Source organism: Scylla paramamosain, chromosome 33 (genome assembly GCF_035594125.1).
Source record: "Scylla paramamosain isolate STU-SP2022 chromosome 33, ASM3559412v1, whole genome shotgun sequence".
In the NCBI taxonomy this organism is placed as follows: Eukaryota; Metazoa; Arthropoda; class Malacostraca; order Decapoda; family Portunidae; genus Scylla; species Scylla paramamosain.
This window is the reverse complement of record NC_087183.1, coordinates 13,836,558-13,856,419: the sequence shown is the minus strand read 5'-3', so window position 1 is coordinate 13,856,419 and position 19,862 is coordinate 13,836,558. Positions and strand designations below refer to the sequence as shown.

The 19,862-nt window shown below is 45.2% G+C and overlaps 3 protein-coding genes across 4 annotated transcripts; all 3 read left to right on the top strand.

Moving 5' to 3' along the window:
* The first annotated feature begins 233 nt into the window (after nucleotides 1-233).
* LOC135089428 (uncharacterized) lies at nucleotides 234-3,295 on the top strand. 2 transcript variants are annotated; one of them, XM_063984996.1, is made up of 3 exons: nucleotides 234-432; nucleotides 679-1,879; nucleotides 1,997-3,295. In XM_063984996.1, exons 1-3 carry the CDS (start codon nucleotides 421-423, stop codon nucleotides 2,812-2,814), a joined length of 2,031 nt encoding a protein of 676 aa, XP_063841066.1. In that variant the 5' UTR covers nucleotides 234-420; the 3' UTR covers nucleotides 2,815-3,295. The 2 variants fall into 2 exon arrangements, with proteins under 2 accessions (XP_063841066.1, XP_063841065.1); XM_063984995.1 differs by having other exon boundaries at nucleotides 679-3,295.
* A 1,763-nt stretch (nucleotides 3,296-5,058) lies between these two features.
* Nucleotides 5,059-7,271, top strand: LOC135089432 (uncharacterized). Its single transcript, XM_063984999.1, has one exon. It carries the CDS (start codon nucleotides 5,801-5,803, stop codon nucleotides 6,947-6,949), a length of 1,149 nt encoding a protein of 382 aa, XP_063841069.1. The 5' UTR covers nucleotides 5,059-5,800; the 3' UTR covers nucleotides 6,950-7,271.
* Nucleotides 7,272-15,464: 8,193 nt separating this feature from the next.
* On the top strand, nucleotides 15,465-18,495 carry LOC135089429 (uncharacterized). The gene is made up of 2 exons (XM_063984997.1): nucleotides 15,465-15,548; nucleotides 16,238-18,495. The coding sequence occupies exons 1-2, from the start codon at nucleotides 15,498-15,500 to the stop codon at nucleotides 17,573-17,575; spliced, it is 1,389 nt and encodes a 462-aa protein (XP_063841067.1). The 5' UTR covers nucleotides 15,465-15,497; the 3' UTR covers nucleotides 17,576-18,495.
* Nucleotides 18,496-19,862: the final 1,367 nt, after the last annotated feature.

Sequence of the window (19,862 nt, the reverse complement as noted above, 5' to 3'; positions counted from 1 at the left end):
CCCATTTATTTATATTTCCATTTCATAGTACCGGGAAGAGTAATGGAGAAGGAGAGAGTGGAGAGCAAAAGAGAGAGGCGAGAGAAGTACACCTATACATCAACGTGACTTGAAAACAATGTATGATGAAAAATTATTAAAAGTGCGTGGGCAGTGTTTAAAGCTTGAGTGTACGAGTAAAATATTATCTCTGCATGACACTCGCAAGGCTAATGGAGGGCGAGGACTTGCTGGTGCTATGACGGTCACTGCGAAAGAGAAAAGAAAAAATGAACTGAAACTAGGCTGGATGATGTTTCTTCTTGACGCGAGGGCCTACCACAGTACACGGGGGGTGGGGGGCAAGGGTGAGGACGTCGCTATATAAGACAACATGATGCTGAGCCACACCACACTTCGCCGCACACTCCACACTCCACCATGAGGTTCCTGGTGAGTGTCCAGCTACTTGTGTATTGTATCCCGAGAACTGTGTCCCAGGGTCTCACACACAGGGCCACAGGGGTGCGTCCCAGGCCGTGGTGACGCTCTGAATGCACAGGGGCGGTCAGTGACACACACACACACACACACACACACACACACACACACACACACACACACACACACACACACACACAAACAAATTTTACTCAAACTATTTCCTTCAGAATCCCTCACGCCCTTGTGTTGTTGCAGGTGATTTTCCAGACGATCCTGGCGGCGGCCATCGCGGCAAAGCTCCCCACCTACAGCCTCCCCAACCTGCAACACCAACCAAATGTTGGCACCCCACTGCCTGCCCCGCCCGCCAGGCCATCAGACCAGCATATCCAGGAACACGTGGATCAGAATAGCCCAATTCAGACCTATGAGCCCGCTGGACCACTTGTCCCTCAGCAGCCCCATAGCCCAGCAGGACCCAATGATCTGACTCACACTTTCGAAGAACCCACGAGGCCACAAGAGCCATTCCAGTTTCAGGGTCTTGCGGGCCACGATGTCTTTTTCCAGGCCTTTGATGAACCTGCCGGGCCAGCACAGACTTTCGTGAGACCCACGGAGTCTAACGATCTAAATCAGATCTATGACAAGACCACGGGGCCATTCTCCCCGACACAGTCCCAGGGCATTGATGGACAAACTGTCTTCGGAAGCTCCGCCTTAGAGCCACAAGGATCAACACAACCCAAACACTCCGCTGGTGCTGTGCTAGGCGGCAGGTGCCCGCAGGGACATGTGGTGCACGCTGACGGCTCCTGCGTGGTGCCTGAGGTGACCCGCGACCTGTACGTGTTCAGCATCCCCGACACGCCCCGCCGCCCCTCCAAGCCGCTGCCCACCCTGCCGCCACCAAGGGTGCACGAGCACGTGCTGTTCATCCGCGCGCCCGAGGGCGGGCACGCCGCGCAGCCCCTGCTGGTGCCGCCGCCCGCGCAGAAGAGCGTCGTCTACATCCTCAGGGAAGAGTCGCCCGACGAGGAGCCGCGCGTCATCCAGGCGCCCGCGCCGCCGCCCGCACGCCCCGAAGTCTTCTTCGTCAACTACGAGGATGGCGAGAACCCCAGCCTGCACGGCGGCCTCGACCTGCAGCAGGTCCTGCAGACCGTCACCTCGGCCCCGCCAAGCCTACAGGAGCCACACCACGTGCAGGAGGCGCCGGAACAGCAGACTCACTTCCAGCAGGAAGGTCACACCGGCGGCGACCTTGTCCTAGAAGACCACAGCGACGAAGACCTCGCTCTGGGAGGATACAGTGCCCATGGTGCTATTCTGGGAGGCCACAGTGATGGTAGTTTTGCTTTTGGAGGCCACAGCAACGGTAACCAGCAGCCAGAAAGCTACAGCAACGGTAGCCAGCAGCCAGAAAGCTACAGCAACGGTAGCCAGCAGCCAGAAAGTTACAGCAACGGTAACCAGCAGCCAGAAACCTACAGCAACGGTAGCCAGCAGCCAGAAAGCTACAGCAACGGTAGCCAGCAGCCAGAAAGCTACAGCAACGGTAGCCAGCAGCCAGAAAGCTACAGCAATGGTAACCAGCAGCCAGAAAGCTACAGCAATGGTAACCAGCAGCCAGAAAGCTACAGCAATGGTAACCAGCAGCCAGAAAGCTACAGCAATGGTAACCAGCAGCCAGAAACCTACAGCAATGGTAACCAGCAGCCAGAAAGCTACAGCAATGGTAACCAGCAGCCAGAAACCTACAGCAATGGTAACCAGCAGCCAGGAAGCTACAGCAATGGTAACCAGCAGCTGGAAGGCCACAACAATGATCATCTCGGTTTAACGGTCGTTATTGATAATGACTTCGAGCTTGGAGAACACCTCGACCATGATGTTTCTTTGGAAGGTCACTCTGACGACACGTTTGTCCTGACAGGCCACGATGATATCTCTCTGGAGGGTCACACTGACGATGACTTTCATCTGAGAGGTCACAGCCAGGGTGACCTCGTGTTGGAAAGCCAGGGTAACAATGGCGCAAACAACATTGTCCTGAGCGTCGAGACAGATGAGTCTGTGGGTCAAGGTCCGAGCGGCACGCAGGAAACTCTTGCCGAGGCTCCGACTAGCTTTGCATTCCAGAACAGCGGCGCCCTTGGCAGCGACTTCCCCCAGGAGGGAGGAAACGAAGGCTACGCAGTGCCCGCCAGACTCCTCGGCGTCAATCTAGGAAGCAGTACCAACAAATTCAATGGCTTCGTCGACAACGAGGAGGCAGCACGTGGCGCGGTGGATTCAATTACTGACACAGTGGCAAGATTCAATGGGAACGTGTACGGGCCGCCCACCATCTCCCCTGCTCCTCCATCTCTGCTCTACACACAACCTTAACGCCCCACGCTCTTTACTTTACACGCGTGATGTCTTGACGTAACACTCCGCTGCAGCTAACACCCCACATCCTGCCTCACGCCAGAACAGCCAGTGAGGAATATGAGAAAAAAAAAATCTTTTGGCTTAGAAATAAGAACATAAGGGAAGCCGCAATAAGCCAATAGGCCTACACGTGGCGGTCCCATTTTTCAGTTCCTTTTTTAAGTACTTGAAGTGTAGTACTGTGTGTCCTTGAAAATAAAACACGCAGCAACACCTCTCCACTTCACTACTCACTGACTGTCTCGCGTTGCTTCCCATCCCTGTCCCCTCAGGCAACATGGTCCAGTAGTTCCTGTAGTAATAGAGCAGTCATGCATGCGACTGCTACCTTACAGAAAAACCTTAAGTATCTGTTCACATTTAATCAATGACTTTTATATAATTTCATAGAGTATATCATATTTATTTAGCGTAATAAAGCATAAATTTCAAATAATTCCTGGGATGTTTCAATTTCACGCCATACCTGACCTTCACCTGCCCAGCCACGTCCCTACATATACTATGGGCCCTACCAGCACCCCCTCTACTTCTATATAAATTCAGCCCACGAAGATTCCTCCTTGAAAACTTTACCTAAAACAATTCCTCAATGATAAACTGCAATCTAATCTAACCTAACGTAACATGACCTTTAAAACCCGTTGACTGCTATTTGGTACATCTTTCCTTAATAACTGATTACTCTGAGAAACCTTTACTTGTTCTATAGCCACCTAAACTCTTTAAACTGGGTAAAAAATTGTAAAGTATATTCTTTGTCATCCCCTTCTTTGTTGTAGATGCTAATAAAGATTTTATGGTTTGCTTCTGGTGTTGTTAACTCTTTCGTATCACAGTAAAAGGGTTAAGGATAAATTGCAACGTTCATGGGAGAAATCTAGCGGAGGTTGTGGGGGAAAAGAATGACTGGTCACTTTGAGAAGAAATTAATGAAACAGATGGGGAGAAATGTACTCGTATGTTCAAGAGAAAGGAAAAAAAAAAAAAAAATTCTTGCTTTTCATCTTTTACTGCCTTGCAATGTCCATCTTTTAGTTTCCCTCTAATGACTCGGGTCTCGTCTTTGTAATTAAATGTCCCGAGGAAAATGAAAAAAGAAAAAAAAAACTCCAGCATATGCATAAAAGGAAATATATGAATTTTTACACGGATGCAAAAATAGTAACGTTTCACTGTTATATTAATTAAGTTAGTGTCTCATCTCTCTCTCTCTCTCTCTCTCTCTCTCTCTCTCTCTCTCTCTCTCTCTCTCTCTCTCTCTCTCTCTCTCTCTCTCTCTCTGTCTGTCTGTCTCGCTCTCTCTCTCTCTCTCACTTCTTTATCCATTCACCACATTTATTCATTTACCCAGCTATTCATTGACGTCCTGACACACTGGCCTCAGTACATCCACTCACTGCAACGTTAGCATGGGAGCAAAAAACAACCTATAGATCTTTGCTACTCTTAATTACAGCTGAAGCAAGAGAAGTGTTCCCTTACTACGAGAAACTTCAATGCCAGATACACACACAAGTCATCCAAGTTTAGACATTTCAATGCTACATATGAAGTAATCCAAGACTTGGTGGAAGGGAAATTAAGTGAATGAGGGAATAGAGGAAAGGGAAACTGACAGGGAAATGAGGTTAATAGTCAGATTATGTTACTATTAGAGAGCAAATGGAGGGAAACGTGACAGTCAGGTTGTAAGCAGGTTGTTAGTTCTGGCTAATTCTGGTGTAATAAAATCAAATTAAGACATTAATGATTTAAGAAAGGGAGGAGGTAGAATAAAGGGGTGATTAAACAGGGAGACTTAAAAAAAACAACGACATTCTTTGTAAGGTGTAATGAAATCAGATTAAGACGTTAAGAAGGGAATGGGGGTGTAGTATAAAGGAGTAATTAAACAGGGGAGACTTGCAAAAAACGAACTACACTCTTTCTAAGGACGAAATCTCAATAAATTTATCCCCACCAGGAAAGATATTAAGTATAAATCCCACGCAGTCTGTCTGTCTTGTCTGTGTGTGTGTGTGTGTGTGTGTGTGTGTGTGTGTGTGTGTGTCTGTGTGTGTGTGTGTGTGTGTGTGTGTGTGTGTGTGTGTGTGTGTGTGTGTGTGTGTGTGTGTGTGTGTGTGTGTGTGTGTGTGTGTGTGTGTGTGTGTGTGTGTGTGTGTGTGCATCCCAGTGTAGCGGGGAAGCCGTGCATGAAAAAAAGACAGTGACATAAAATTGAGTTGAGGGTGTGAGTGGGAGGGAGGGAAGGGCATAAAAGAAATGTAATGCGGAGGAAAGGAGAAGGAGGAGTTATGAGAACACACCATATATAAAGTCAGTGGTAAGCATGATGGACACACAGCCCTCAGCCTCCATCATGCTGCTCCTGGTAAGTGTTCTCTCCTCTCAGCATTGCCAAGAGTGATCTAGCTTTCCCTAGATGTCACCTGCCCAGATATCCACGTCAACTAATCAATAGTCTGCAGTATCAGCGTGTAAGTAGCAATAAGCCTTATCTCTCATTATTTCCTATGTAACAATCCTCCTCCTGCAGGTTATTCTCCAAGCGCTCCTAACAGCAACCACCGCGACGCTGCCCCAAAGCTTCCTTCCGCCCCCCCAGCCTGGCAGGCTACCTACTGCTGGATCGCAGCCACTCTTCGGGCTCGGGAAGACAAACGGCCCTGGACAGCCACAGGTCCACGCGCAGCAAGGTGTCCTGACTCAGCTTCACGAAGCCCCTGCGGGATCACATGCCAGCGTGCAGCCTCAGGGGGACGCTTGGCCATATGACCTACGACAGGTGATCAGAGGCCGCGCTACAACGCAAGGCCTGGAGCCGAGCCAGAACTCCGAGAGAACAAAGATATTACGAGAACAGGAAGGACCTGAGGGCCACTTAGTACCCCGTGGATACCCGCAGCAAAATCATCATAAACAGATAAATGGGATACGGATGGGGCTACTGCAGATGGCACAGCTGCACACACCCACGAGACAAAATGACGAAACTTACAGTCTCGGGCGACCAGCGATGCTGTACGACCCAGTTATGTTCCCTGGATCCACGAGACAAGACGCCTCTACTTACGTTTCTGGAACACTCACAGAGCAGCAAGGGTTGAGACAAACCCAAGAAGGAAAGCAGGAAAATGTACCGATTCGCTCTTTTGGAAAACGGGCACATCAGAGAACAACACCTGCAGCAGGGCGGGATGTCCACATTCACACTTTCTCAAGCCTCAGGGAGCCCAGTGACCTGACTCAGTACTACCAAGGACCAAGAGTGACATACTTCCCGGAGCAACCCGACAATCACGACCGACAGAACATCATCGCAGGACCTGCCACGGTCCCGCAAGTGCCATCACACGCCCAGGACCCCGCGTATCCTGTGCTGGGCGGCAGGTGCCCGCAGGGACAGGTGGTGCACGCTGACGGCTCCTGCGTGGTGCCTGAGGTGACCCGCGACCTGTACGTGTTCAGCATCCCCGACACGCCCCGCCGCCCCTCCAAGCCGCTGCCCACCCTGCCGCCACCAAGGGTGCAGGAGCACGTGCTGTTCATCCGCGCGCCCGAGGGCGGGCACGCCGCGCAGCCCCTGCTAGTGCCGCCGCCCGCGCAGAAGAGCGTCGTCTACATCCTCAGGGAAGAGTCGCCCGACGAGGAGCCGCGCGTCATCCAGGTGCCCGCGCCGCCGCCCGCACGCCCCGAAGTCTTCTTCGTCAACTACGAGGATGGCGAGAACCCCAGCCTGCACGGCGGCCTCGACCTGCAGCAGGTCCTGCAGACCGTCACCTCGGCCCCGCCAGGCCTGCAGGACCCCGCTGCCCCTGACCACGTGCAGGAGGCACCGGAACAGCAGACTCATTCCCAGCAGGAAGGTCATACAGGTGGTGGCCTTGTCCTGGAAGACCACAGCGACGAAGACCTCGCTCAGGGAGGATACAGCGCCCATGGTGCTCCTTTGGGAGACCACAGTGTAGATGACTCAGTGTCGCTGAGTTACATTGACGAAGGTTTTAGTCAGGAAATGCCTACTCAGATCTCAACACTCCCTGAAGGCACCCACGCCAGGTACTCCGTCACAGCTGCCGCTACCTGAACTGATAATGTGTATCTGTTCCTGACACGTGCGGTAATCATACCTCTCAGGCAAATGGAAAAATCTTAAAAGTACACTAGAAAATGTAAACCACGTATAACTAATGTAAATCTAGCAAGTGTAGACAGGTAGATAGGACATTCCAGGTATTATTTCAATTGCACCTTCAGATGTTATAGCTTTGAGTATAGTTTCATTATCACACCTCGACAATAAAGATATAAACGCAAAAAAGAAAAAAATTAGTATCGAAATTGACACAACTTTCACGTAACTCTTGGATAAGATAATTATGCTGTTAGACAGGCGAGTACCTGACACACACACACACACACACACACACACACACACACACACACACACACACACACACACACACTCATGCCAAACATGAAGGTTTTTTTTTTTGTGAGGTGGAGAATGAGGAAGATGAGAGAGGAGATGGAGAGGGAGAGAAGGAGGAAGATGAGTGGGAGGAGGAGAAGAAAGAGAAGAAAGGTAATCATCGTTGAAAAGTCATCCCGGCAACACCTTGACAGACTAATTGGCGGCAGGTGACCATCAAGGTAAGGAGAAACCAGGTAGGAGCGATAATAAGGGAGGAAGGAAGGATGAATAATAGGAAGATGAAAGACAGTAAAGAAAAAGAGAGGAGGAAAGGAATGAATGAAAAAAACGAAAGAGCGTAAGGAGTCTGAAAGTAACAAGAAATAATGAAATTAGGAAAAAAAGAAAAAAAAACACAGAGGCTTAGAGGAAAAGATGAATGTAAAAGAGATAAAGAGGAGCAAAGAAAGATAATGAAAACAGTGTAGAAGAAAACAAGGCAGGTAATGGCAGGAAAATAAGAGGAAGAAGATGAAGAAAAGTAAGAGGAGGGAGGCAAAAAGGACTGAAGGAATGTAGGTGAAAGAGAAGGTATGAGGGAAGGGAAGGGATGGGAGAAAAGGTCAAAGGTGTAAAGGAAAGGTAGAAGAGGAGACGTAGAGAAAAAAAGAAAGATGATGAAAGAGGAAGTGGAGGAAGAGATAATTAGGCTGAACGTGAGAGAAACAGAGGAGGAGGAGGAGGAGGAAGAAGAAAAGGATAAAAAGAGAGAGAGAGAGAGAGAGAGAGAGAGAGAGAGAGAGAGAGAGAGAGAGAGAGAGAGAGAGAGAGAGAGAGAGAGAGAGAGAGAGAGAGAGAGAGAGAGAGAGAGAGAGAGAAGAAAAAATACAAGCTAACAGGTCATCCATTCCTCTAAATCATCGTCACTCACGCACGCACCGGGACGAGACGGAACAGGTGCAAAAAAAGTACAGGTGCGAAAAAATTCTGGTGTAAAATAATAAAAAGTAAAAATAAAACAAGAGCAAACCAAGGCACTTAAATATAACACACACACACACACACAGAGAGATAGAGATAGAGATAGAGAGAGAGAGAGAGAGAGAGAGAGAGAGAGAGAGAGAGAGAGAGAGAGAGAGAGAGAGAGAGAGAGAGAGAGAGAGAGAGAGAGGTCAAAAAAGAGACAAAGACATACAAAATAACCACTCATAAAGACAGACACACAGAGAGAGATAGACAGAGACAGACAGACAGACAGACAGACAAACAGACAGACAGATAGACGGACAGTTAGACAGACAGACACACAGGCAGAGACAGACACACAGACAAAGTGAATGTATTGACTTTCAGGCATATTTCATCGACAAACGGAACAGGAATACATAAAACTAAGAAAAAAATGTCAAAAAGTAAGTGACAAGAAAAAAAAATACAATGAAGTTTAATTCCACGAAGAAAAACAAATCAGATAAAGAGAATTAAAAGCCAACGAGGAAAGCAAGACGAGAAAAGAAAAGAAAGAAAGAAAGCAAAGACGGAACAATAACAACGATGCTAATATATCTTGCAAGTCACTCAAGAAAGCAACATGATAATTACAATAACAAAAAGATAAAAAGAAAAAAAAAGGGGGATAAAAAATATAAAAAGACAGAGGTTGATTGGCTATTTATTTCAGACACCAAAAAAATGTTGAGTCACGTGGAGAGGATTATCCCAGAGAGAGAGAGAGAGAGAGAGAGAGAGAGAGAGAGAGAGAGAGAGAGAGAGAGAGAGAGAGAGAGAGAGAGAGAGAGAGAGAGAGAGAGAGAGAGAGAGAGAGAGAGAGAGAGAGAGAGAGAGAGAGAGAGAGAGAGAGAGAGAGAGAGAGAGAGAGAGAGAGAGAGAGAGAGAGAGAGAGAGAGAGAGAGAGAGAGAGAGAGAGAGAGAGAGAGAGAGAGAGAGAGAGAGAGAGAGAGAGAGAGAGAGAGAGAGAGAGAGAGAGAGAGAGAGAGAGAGAGAGAGAGAGAGAGAGAGAGAGAGAGAGAGAGAGAGAGAGAGAGAGAGAGAGAGAGAGAGAGAGAGAGAGAGAGAGAGAGAGAGAGAGAGAGAGAGAGAGAGAGAGAGAGAGAGAGAGAGAGAGAGAGAGAGAGAGAGAGAGAGAGAGAGAGAGAGAGAGAGAGAGAGAGAGAGAGAGAGAGAGAGAGAGAGAGAGAGAGAGAGAGAGAGAGAGAGAGAGAGAGAGAGAGAGAGAGAGAGAATGAACACCGTGTGACAAGGTAAGCACATCAATTTTGCAGGTGATATTTAATTAAGAGGAAGCAAGCAGGTGAGGCAGGTAACACTCACCTGACACGGCGCCCTAATGATGCTGTACCTGCGAAAGAGAAGGTAAGATTGTAGTAATAATAATAATAATAATGATAATAATAAATATAATAATAATAATAATAATAATAATAATAATAATAATAATAATAATAATAATAATAATAATAATAATAATAACAATAATAACAATAACAACAACAACAACAATAATAATAATAATAATAATAATAATAATAATAATAATAATAATAATAATAATGAAAAGATGTAGAAGAAGAAGAAGAAGAAGGGAGTAAGGAATAAAGAGGAAGGATGGAAGAGAGGAAGAAAGGAAGAAAGGAAAAGAAAGAAGAAAAAAAGGAAGAAAGAAGAAAAGAATAAACCAAACAACCAACCAAACGAACAAAAGAAGCAGATGAATAAAACGAAGAAAAGCAAAAAAAAGAGACAAGAAACTGGAATATGAAGAACAAAGAAAACGAGAAGAAGAAAAAAAATCTTGAAATCCAACATGTACTATTATAAATTTTTCCCTCTTAAGAAAAAAAGAAATATGAAAAGGTACTAAAATTTTTATTCTTACATTATGAAAAAAAATAAATACGAAACTTTAATGAACAATTTTGAGTTTTTCATTTTTTTTTTGGGGGGAGGAAAATTAGCACTTTAGTGAAAATTTATGTCTTGCGGATGAGAAGTGGGGGGAGAGAGAGAGAGAGAGAGAGAGAGAGAGAGAGAGAGAGAGAGAGAGAGAGAGAGAGAGAGAGAGAGAGAGAGAGGAATATAACAAAAAGTGATGCAGGAAAGAGAAGATAAGAGGAAGATGAAGAGAGACCAGACAAAGGATATTGAAGAGATAAAGGGAACAAAGGAAAGGAAAAGATAATGTAATAAGAAATGCGAGGAGAAATAAAAGAGAAATTAAAATAGAAATTCAAGTAAAAAAATATAGCTAATTTAAGCAAAAAATAACGAAAGGAAATAAAAAAGTAGGAATGAATAGAATAGAAGAAGGAAAGAAAGAAAAATAAGAAAGGACAAGACGATCGTAGGGAAGAAAAAGGAAATGGAAGAAAAAGAAAGGGAAAAAAATGGAGGAGAAAATGCAAAAGGGTAAAGTAGAGTAGGAAATAAAATGGAAAATTCGAGAGAAAGAAATGAAAAAAAAAAGAAAAGAAAAACGGAGGAAGGAAAATTAGAGAACAGGAACTAACGGGAAAAGTAAAATGAGAGAACAGAAGAAAGACCAAGAACGGAAAGAGGGGAGGAGGAGAGAAAGAAAAGAAAGGAGGGAGGGAGGAAAGAGTAAAGAGAGGGAAAGGAGGAAGGATCAAGAGCTAAGTAAACGGAAGAGGAGGGAAAGAAACAGGAAAGAGATAAGAAGGGAGGAAAAAGTAAAAAGAAGTAAAGGAGGAAGGATGAAAAACTAGGAAAAGGGAGGATGAGGGAAAGACAAGAAAGGAAGGAAGGAAGGAAGGAAGGAAGGAAGGAGGAAGGATCAAGAACGGGGAGAGGGGAGGAGGAGGAGGAAGAGGAGAGAAAGAAAAGAAAGGGAAGGAAGGAAGGAAGGAAGGAAGGAAGGAGGAAGGATCAAGAACGGGGAGAGGGGGGAGGAGGAGGAGGAGGAGGAGGGAAAGAAAAGAAAGGAAGGAAGGAGGGAGAAAAGAGTAAAGACAGGAAATGGAGGAAGGATCAAGAACGGGAAGAAGGGAGGAACAGAGAAAGAAAAGGAAGGAGGGAAGGAGGGAAGGGTGAGAGAGGTCAGAGGTGGAGGGTCAACTCTTAATGGTGGACTCCTGTGGTTTGTGTGGGTTACCTGTGATTTGTGGGGCGAGAGGAGGGCTACACTGGGTGGGAAAGTGGGCGGGATTAGGGCGTGACTGTGCCTTGTGGGCGGTGGAGGGTGGGAGAATGTACAGTCGCCTCAGGAAGTGGTCATAGTGTACTAAATGATTACGACAAAACTAAATAAATAGGTAAAAACTGAAAAAAAGTAGGTAGATAAATAAATAAATAAAATAAAACAGTATCAGGCAACTACCTTCATTGTTTTATCCTGAAATTGTAAATATAAAACTAATTAATTAGTCTTTACTTTAATTTCTACCTAATTTCCCAGTCATGAAATTTACTGCACTTTGTTATCTTATCACGAACAGCCTTGTGTGGGTTAACAGGTGAGTTGGCGTTAGTTCTTCATTTGTATTCCTTTGTGTTTCTTGCAGTGGTTAGGTCAGGTAAGGACAGCCTCGTGGAAAGCAGGTATGGTAATGATAATGCTAATTGTTTCTTTGTGTTCCCTTGTGTTTCTTTGTAGCTGCTGAGTGTACTGTGTGTGTGTGTGTGTGTGTGTGTGTGTGTGTGTGTTCGCGCTTAAGTACCTTATGTGCGCTTGTGTGTGTTCCAGGAGAGATACCAAGTTAATTAAATAAAAGAGAAAGGTAATACACACCTTGGGCTGTTATCTCTGACTTGGGCCATAAATATCTCTTAATTTAAAGATCCTGTCTCTGCCTCGACGCCACACACACACACACACACACACACACACACACACACACACACACACACAGGAGAACACATTCAACTCGGTAATTTCCTCGTTTTTTCCTCCCATAAGCAAATAATTGTTCTCGTGTTTCCTAATTACCTTCTTGAGAGTGTCAACACTAGAGAGAGTGATGGAGAGAGAGAGAGAGAGAGAGAGAGAGAGAGAGAGAGAGAGAGAGAGAGAGAGAGAGAGAGAGAGAGAGAGAGAGAGAGAGAGAGAGAGAGAGAGAGAGAGAGAGAGAGAGAGAGAGAGAGAGAGAGAAAAGACAAAGGAAAAAAAGGAAAGAAACATGAGACACAGTGAGATAAGATAAAAAGTAACTCTGAAGGAAGGAATAAAAAAAGATCATAATAAAGGAGGTAGAAAATAGAAAGTGCAAAATAAATGAAGCGTAAGAAAACAGGAAAGAAAGGAAAGAATAAAGTAAGCAAGCAAGGAATACGTGAGGGGAAATAAAGAAGGAAGGAAGGAAGGATGGGAGGGAGGGAGGGAGGGAGGGAGGGAGGAAGAGAAAGGTAAATGAAGGAAAGAATGGAATGAGGAAGTGAGCAAAGGAAGGAAACAGGAAGAAGAACAAAAATCTTGACAACTGGACCACGAGAGAGAGAGAGAGAGAGAGAGAGAGAGAGAGAGAGAGAGAGAGAGAGAGAGAGAGAGAGAGAGAGAGAGAGAGAGAGAGAGAGAGAGAGAGAGAGAGAGACGAAGAGAGACGAAAAGAAAGAGACAAGCCAAGAGAAAGGAAAGCAAAGAGAACGAAAGAGAGAAAGGTAAACACAATAAGAAGGAAAGAGAGCAGGTTTTCAACTGAAAGAGAAAGTAAGAGAGAGAGAGAAAGAGAAAGAGAGAGACAGTGAAAGTAACCTGATTTTGAAAGGGAAGAATAAAAAATCATGAGAACTGGACACAAAAGCAAAAAAAAAAAAACAAAGAGATCACTTTACTTACTTTAATCTTTTCTTTCTTTTTTCCTTTCTTTTTTTCCCTCACTTTTCCGGTTCGTCTTAAGGAATGACTTGGAAATTAATATGGTCACCTTTACTCTCTCTCTCTCTCTCTCTCTCTCTCTCTCTCTCTCTCTCTCTCTCTCTCTCTCTCTCTCTCTCTCTCTCTCTCTCTCTCATGCAAGTTCAGGTAATCTAGTTTCCTATTGCTTTTTCCTTGTTTTTACTTCTTTTTTTCGTTATTTTTTATTAGTTTCCCCTTCTCTTCTCATCCTTCCCTTTCTCTCTAGAGTTTGAGAAAGGGAAAATTTTGTGCTTGTCATCATTTTCCAGTATAAATTCCTAGTTTAACTTTGACCTTTCTCATTACCTGTCTCTGTTACAATTGTCATTATTATTATTATTATCACTATTCTACTATTTATCTAGTTTATCATCGTTTCTTGTTCACCTTTTATTCACTAAGTCATAAGCCTCGGTGTTATTATTGTTATTATTTGTATTACTTGCGAATTGTTTTTATTTTTTATTTTTTTCCAGTCTTATCGAAGCTTAACAATTACTTCTCAATTTCTTTTTTTTTATTTTTTATTTCAGCTTCCTTTCCCTTCATATTCTGCTTCGACTTGCCACTTTTTCCCTTTGCACAATTCCTTCACATTCAGGTTATATTATACGTATATTTAATTTATTATCATATTTATTATTCCTTGTCATCTATTTTCCCTCTCGTTTCGTAACCTAGAACAAGAACTAGAACAAGATTGGAAACGAGGACAAAAATAAGAGCAACACCAAAAACAAAAACATTACTGCTTGTACCATTAACACAATCACTATTACCATTACCATCACCACCACCACTACTACTACTACTACAACTACAACGTATTCACCACATCATAAACTACCTAAGAACAATTTCCACGCATTTACTTTTACCTCATCTCTGTGTCACCTAATATGAGTACATCAAAAAGTGTCTGAAAAAAGCATGTACTTCCACACTCTTTAATCGCTCCCCATCACTTCGGAGTTCCTGGGTCGACGCACTCGAGACTGGCCCGTCATTTTGTACTCACTTAAAAAAAAGGTAAAATTATACGGGTGATTGTGGCGAGATGAGTTGAGAGATGTTTTTTGACTTTGCGTGAAATAAATAGGTCGTACGATGAAGGGGAAATAAATAAATAAATAAATAAAAAGTATTGGAAAGTTTGGGTTGATGCGATAGATTATTGTCACTTTGAAGTAAGAAAAAAGAAAAGAAAAAAGGAAAAAAAGTGAGAAAAAAATATAGGTGATTGTAGTTGTGATTGTGATAATGATGATGATGATATTACCTAGAACATGATAAATACTTGACTATAGCTTTCTAAACGGGTTCTAATATCGCAAATTCATGGTAACTACTTACGTAATAAGCACAGTTGAATAAAATACAAAAATATCAATTATTACTAGTTTCCTAAACAGGTTATGCGCTACAAAAAAAAAATACATACATAGATAAAAAATACTGTTTCCTTTTACGCAACTGAAGCAAGAAGTCTAGAGTTGAGGGGAATTAGTTGAGGGGGAAACTAGTGAGTGGGGGGGGGATTGATTAGTTTGAGGTCCAGTTCTTGCTTTTTAAAATTTTTTTTTATTAATGGTAAAAAGAAAACAGTACCTTCACTACACACACACACACACACACACACACAAAACATTTTCCCAGAATTCCCATCTACCCAATCAGTACACATACACTAATAAATAAACAAATGAATAAATGAAACAAAATAAAACAAATACCCTACCAGTATTTTCATTTACCCTAACAGTATACACACACACACACACACACACACACACACACACACACACACACATACCCACCTACACACACACACACACACACACACATACCCGCCAACACACACACACACACACACACACACACACACACATATACCCGCCTACACACACACACACACACACACACACACACACACACACACACACACACACACACACACACGCACATACCCACCCACCCACACACACACACACACACACACACACACACACACACACACACACACGCGCGCACATACCCACCCACCCACCCACCCACACACACAGACACCAACCACCCCACCCACCCACACACACACACACACACACACACACACACACACACACACACACACACACACACCAAACAAACATTAGCTAATCATCAGGAGTGAAAGCACATCAAACTGAAGTTCCACCAATAAAAAATATATTAATACGAGACAGTGAGGAACGAAAAAGAAAATAGATTTTTGCTCTTTTAACCAGCAAATGACCAACAAAATACAAGCTTCTTACCGACGCGCCAAGAGAGGGAGGGGTTGAAGAAAAAGTGGATGTGGAGGAGGTATATAAGATGTGGAGCAGGAAGCAGAGATCACACACTGCAGCCATGGAATACCTTGAGGTGTGTTGTGTTCTGGGCATGAGTGGTAGGAGTGTCTCTATCATTCTCACTCTCACTCTCACTCTCTCTCTCTCTCTGATCGACATTTTCCTTCTTAATTTTTCCCTTCTCCTTTATTCTCATGCTTTACCTTATCTTTCCTCTTTTTCTACTTTTCTTCCTTTCCAATCACTTCCTTTCAAGAATGTATCTAAAATTCTCTCTCTCTCTCTCTCTCTCTCTCTCTCTCTCTCTCTCTCTCTCTCTCTCTCTCTCTCTCTCTCTCTCTCTCTCTCTCTCTCTCTCTCTCTCTCTCTCTCTCTCTCTAATACAATATTCACAACCCATTTTCCCATTATCTCCCTTATCTATACCTTACTTGCTTCTCAGCAGCATAAATTTCTAAAACATGCTGTGATTTCTCAAGGACACATCGTCACGTGACTTTAAGAATGCAGAAGAACAAGTGTTGACATACTTTGCCGGACAAAAACTGGACTTACCATACATTTTTTCCCCAGACGAAGACATAGAAATTAATTACTGAAACGCAAATCAACTGTGTGTGTGTGTGTGTGTGTGTGTGTGTGTGTGTGTGTGTGTGTGTGTGTGTGTGTGTGTGTGTGTGTGTGTGTGTGTGTGTGTGTGTGTGTGTGTGTGTGTCACGTATCTTAAAGCCACACCCCTTTTTTTTTCTTTTTTGCACACAGGTCGCAGCGGTTCTTACTCTCTTCTTATCCTGCACTTCGGGGTCCCCCGTAGCACAGGGCTATGGACTACCGCCTTACAGGGACATAGGAGTGACGTCCTTCGCGTCCCACAACATCCTACCCTCTCAAGGAAACCAGTACGGGAGGGGTCAATTAGACACCCTTCACTTGACCCGAACGCACCATGGAGGTCCCTCAATTTCAGGACCAATTGGAAATGCTAACTTCGGGGGTCCCTTGATATCCAACCATGGGGGACACTACGGGAATCTTGGCGGGGTGGGTTCTGGCTTCTCGGGTTCTTTCGGAGGCTCCGATGTGGTGGGTGCCGGTGGAGGACTTGGTGGTGGCGTGGTGGGCGGCGTAGGGGGCGACATAGTGGACGGCGGCTTGCTGGGCGGCTCGGTGGGCGGCATAGTGGACGGCGGCGTGGTGGGCGGCTCATATGATGGCGGCGTGGGTGACACGGTGGGTCCCTGCACCGAAGGGAAGGTCCTCCAAGTGGACGGGTCATGCGTGGTGCCCTTGGTTCACCGCAAAGTGTTCGTGTTCGCCGCCCCTGACCGCCCCAAGGTGATCCAGCCGCCGCCCCAGCTGCCGAAGCCCGAAGTGCAGCACAACGTGGTCGTCATCAGGTCCCAGGAGCCAGAGGAAAACCCAGAGCCAATCGTCATCCCAGCGCCGCGGGTCAAGAACGTACTACTTGTGCTCAACAAACTGAGGGACAACGAGCAGAAGGTCGTGCAGGTCCCGCCGCAGCCTTCCTCTGCCCCCAGCGTGTACTTCGTCAACTACAAGGACGAACAAGACCTCCAGAACCAGGGATTCCAAGGCCTTGGCATTGACTTCGATGGTGCTGCTGGTGTCGGCGGTGCTGGCGGTTTTGGAACTGGCAGCGGTTTTGGAAGTGGAGGCGGTGTTGGCGGTGCTGGCGGTGCTGGCGGTTTCGACAATGTTGGCGGTGTTATCGGCGGTGGTGGCAGTTTCGGCGGTGTTGGCGGTGTTGGTATTGGTGTTGGCAGTGTCGGCGGTGCTGGCGGTTTCGGCGGTGTTGGCGGTGCTGGCGGTTTCGGCGGTGCTGGCGGTGCTGGCGGTTTCGGCGGTTATGGCGGTGTTGGTATCGGCGGCGGGGTGGATGTGGTGGATGTAGTGGACACTTCATATGGAGTGCCCAGGGTGAATGATGTATCGGATCATATTGTGGGCGGCGGGGGTGACCTGAGCTACGCGGCGAGCGACACAGAGGACGTGGTGGTGGAGGCAGAGCCAGAGACCTCCGATGCAGAATCACCCTCAGAATCAGAAGACTCCTCCAAGGCCCTGTTCTTCAAGGCCTAAACGCGGTATCGACCTTCACCCTACTAATCCTAACTACCCTAACTGCCCTAACGACCCCAATTCCACCAAGCCCTCCTCAATCACCCCCCCCACCGAACATTACACTTCCCCAGCCAACCCCAACCCCAATGTCCAACCCTCCAAACTAGAGTTCCTCCATTCTTGCCATACTTTCTTGCCTCACCATGGATTAACCTCTCAACACCCGACCGAACACCACACTCCCCCACCCCTCCCATCCTCCCAAACACTACTTTTTACCCCAACACCAAAACCTCTCACCACACATGCCTTTTCTCATTTTGCTTTTTTTTTTTTTACTCCATTCCCAACACCGCTCCTTCCCAACCACGCATACATATACACAGACAGGCACTCTTCCTTCTCTCCCTATCGCCCCTCTTCCTCTTAGCTCTTCTTCCCACCAAAATTTTCATCATACAAGACAGCGATCGCCACAGATACCGCGGATCTCACTCTGAAATTAAAAGCGCGGGTTGCGACGAAAGTGTGTATATAAAAAATGATAAAAAAAAAAGGAGGTAGTCTTGAATAATAGTTTGTGGTAAATATATAAAAATGAGAGAAAAAATCGTATATTCACCACCACATCAAATTATTCAGGTGACAAAGACTAGTGATGTATGATTAATTTATTTTTGTACTCAACAATCCATTCACTAGTCTTTTTTTTTCTTTATTTTCCCCCTTTGAATTACTATTTTTCTATTCCTGTTACTACGATTACAACTCTATTTATTATTACTATTACTACTGCTATTGCCATTTACTTATTTTCATTCATACCATTATTTATCTGAATGTCGATAAGACGTTGTTATGCCTCTGTGTCTTTCGAGTCTTTACTTAAGATAATGACACTGTGATAAAGATGGAATAAAGTGTGTACGTTTCATCTATAAGGTTGTTTTTATATATATATATATATCCTACGAAAACCTCTCTCTCTCTCTCTCTCTCTCTCTCTCTCTCTCTCTCTCTCTCTCTCTCTCTCTCTCTCTCTCTCTCTTGGTGATATATCTCATCTTTATTTCTTTTCAGTAATTCTCCCTCTTCCTTTATTTTATTTTCCTTTTAGTCTTTTATACTCCTTCCTTCCCTCGTCCTCTCCTTCTCCTACGTCTTACCTTTCTCCTTTTCTTTCCTTCTACATTACCTTTCTTCCCTTCCTTCCCTCTTCTACCGTTCCCCCGTTCTCTCCCTTTCCTTCTTCCTACATTTCCTTCATTTACTCTCGTTCTTTCCTTTCATATTCAATTCCACTTCTCTTTACATTCTTTCCTCCTTTGACAAAAATCTCTGTAGCCCCCCCCCCCCCCTCTCTCTCTCTCTCTCTCTCTCTCTCTCTCTCTCTCTCTCTCTCTCTCTCTCGTTGCAACAAGCGTAACGTAACAACATAACATCACTGCCAATTACCAATCTCCATGGTGATGCTACACAATACTTTCACTCGGACACTTGCAACAAAGAGAAGATTTAGGCGGAGGTAAAATATGGACCGCCTGCCTGCTTGCTTTTTTATCTTCCCGTCCGTCTGTCTGTCTGTAATGTTGTCGTCTTTTTCTTTTTTCTTTGTCTGTCTGTCTGTCTCTGGGTATTTGTCTGTGTTTCTTCTTTTTTTTTTCTGTTCTCTTTCTGTGTGTGTGTGTGTGTGTGTGTGTGTGTGTGTGTGTGTGTGTGTGTGTGTGTGTGTGTGTGTGTGTGACCCAAATAATACATCAAGACGCTTTTTTACCATCTCCACCTCCACCACTATCACCACCACCACTTCCATCAACATCACCAACACCATCATCACCATCACCAACACCATCACCACCACCACCGCCTCCTCATACTTCACAGGGTTTTCATGGGTCCTTCCTCCCACTTCCCCTTCTCTTCCTCCCTCATCCTCCCTCTTCCTTCCTTCTCCTCCTCCTCTTCCCTTCACCCAGGTAATTGAGGAGCCGAGCGCAGGTTAATTACGTGGGAGCACCTGTACACGGCGACGGCGGCGGTGAAGGTGACGGAAAAGGAGGAGGAAGGAAGGAAAACACGCGATAATGGAGGGTGATGGAAGAGACAATAGCGGATGAGGATTGGAGCAACACAGGGGATAAAAAAAGAAAAAGATAAAGGAGAACAGGAATGGAAGAGGATAATAGTGGTGAGTTTGAGGACTATTAAAGACGAATATTTAGATAAGTGTGGTGGTGATGATGGTGGTGGTAGTGGTGGTGGTGGTGGTGGTGGTGGTGGTGGTGCTGGTGGTGGTGAAGAAAGA

Excerpts from the sequence above, each read along its gene's own strand:
- LOC135089429 (XM_063984997.1), top strand. The coding sequence starts at position 15,498 with ATGTGGAGCAGGAAGCAGAGATCACACACTGCAGCCATGGAATACCTT. Across the intron at positions 15,549-16,237 it reads CAGCCATGGAATACCTTGAG|GTCGCAGCGGTTCTTACTCT; the intron begins GTGTGTTGTGTT and ends TTTTGCACACAG.
- LOC135089432 (XM_063984999.1), top strand. The coding sequence starts at position 5,801 with ATGGGGCTACTGCAGATGGCACAGCTGCACACACCCACGAGACAAAAT.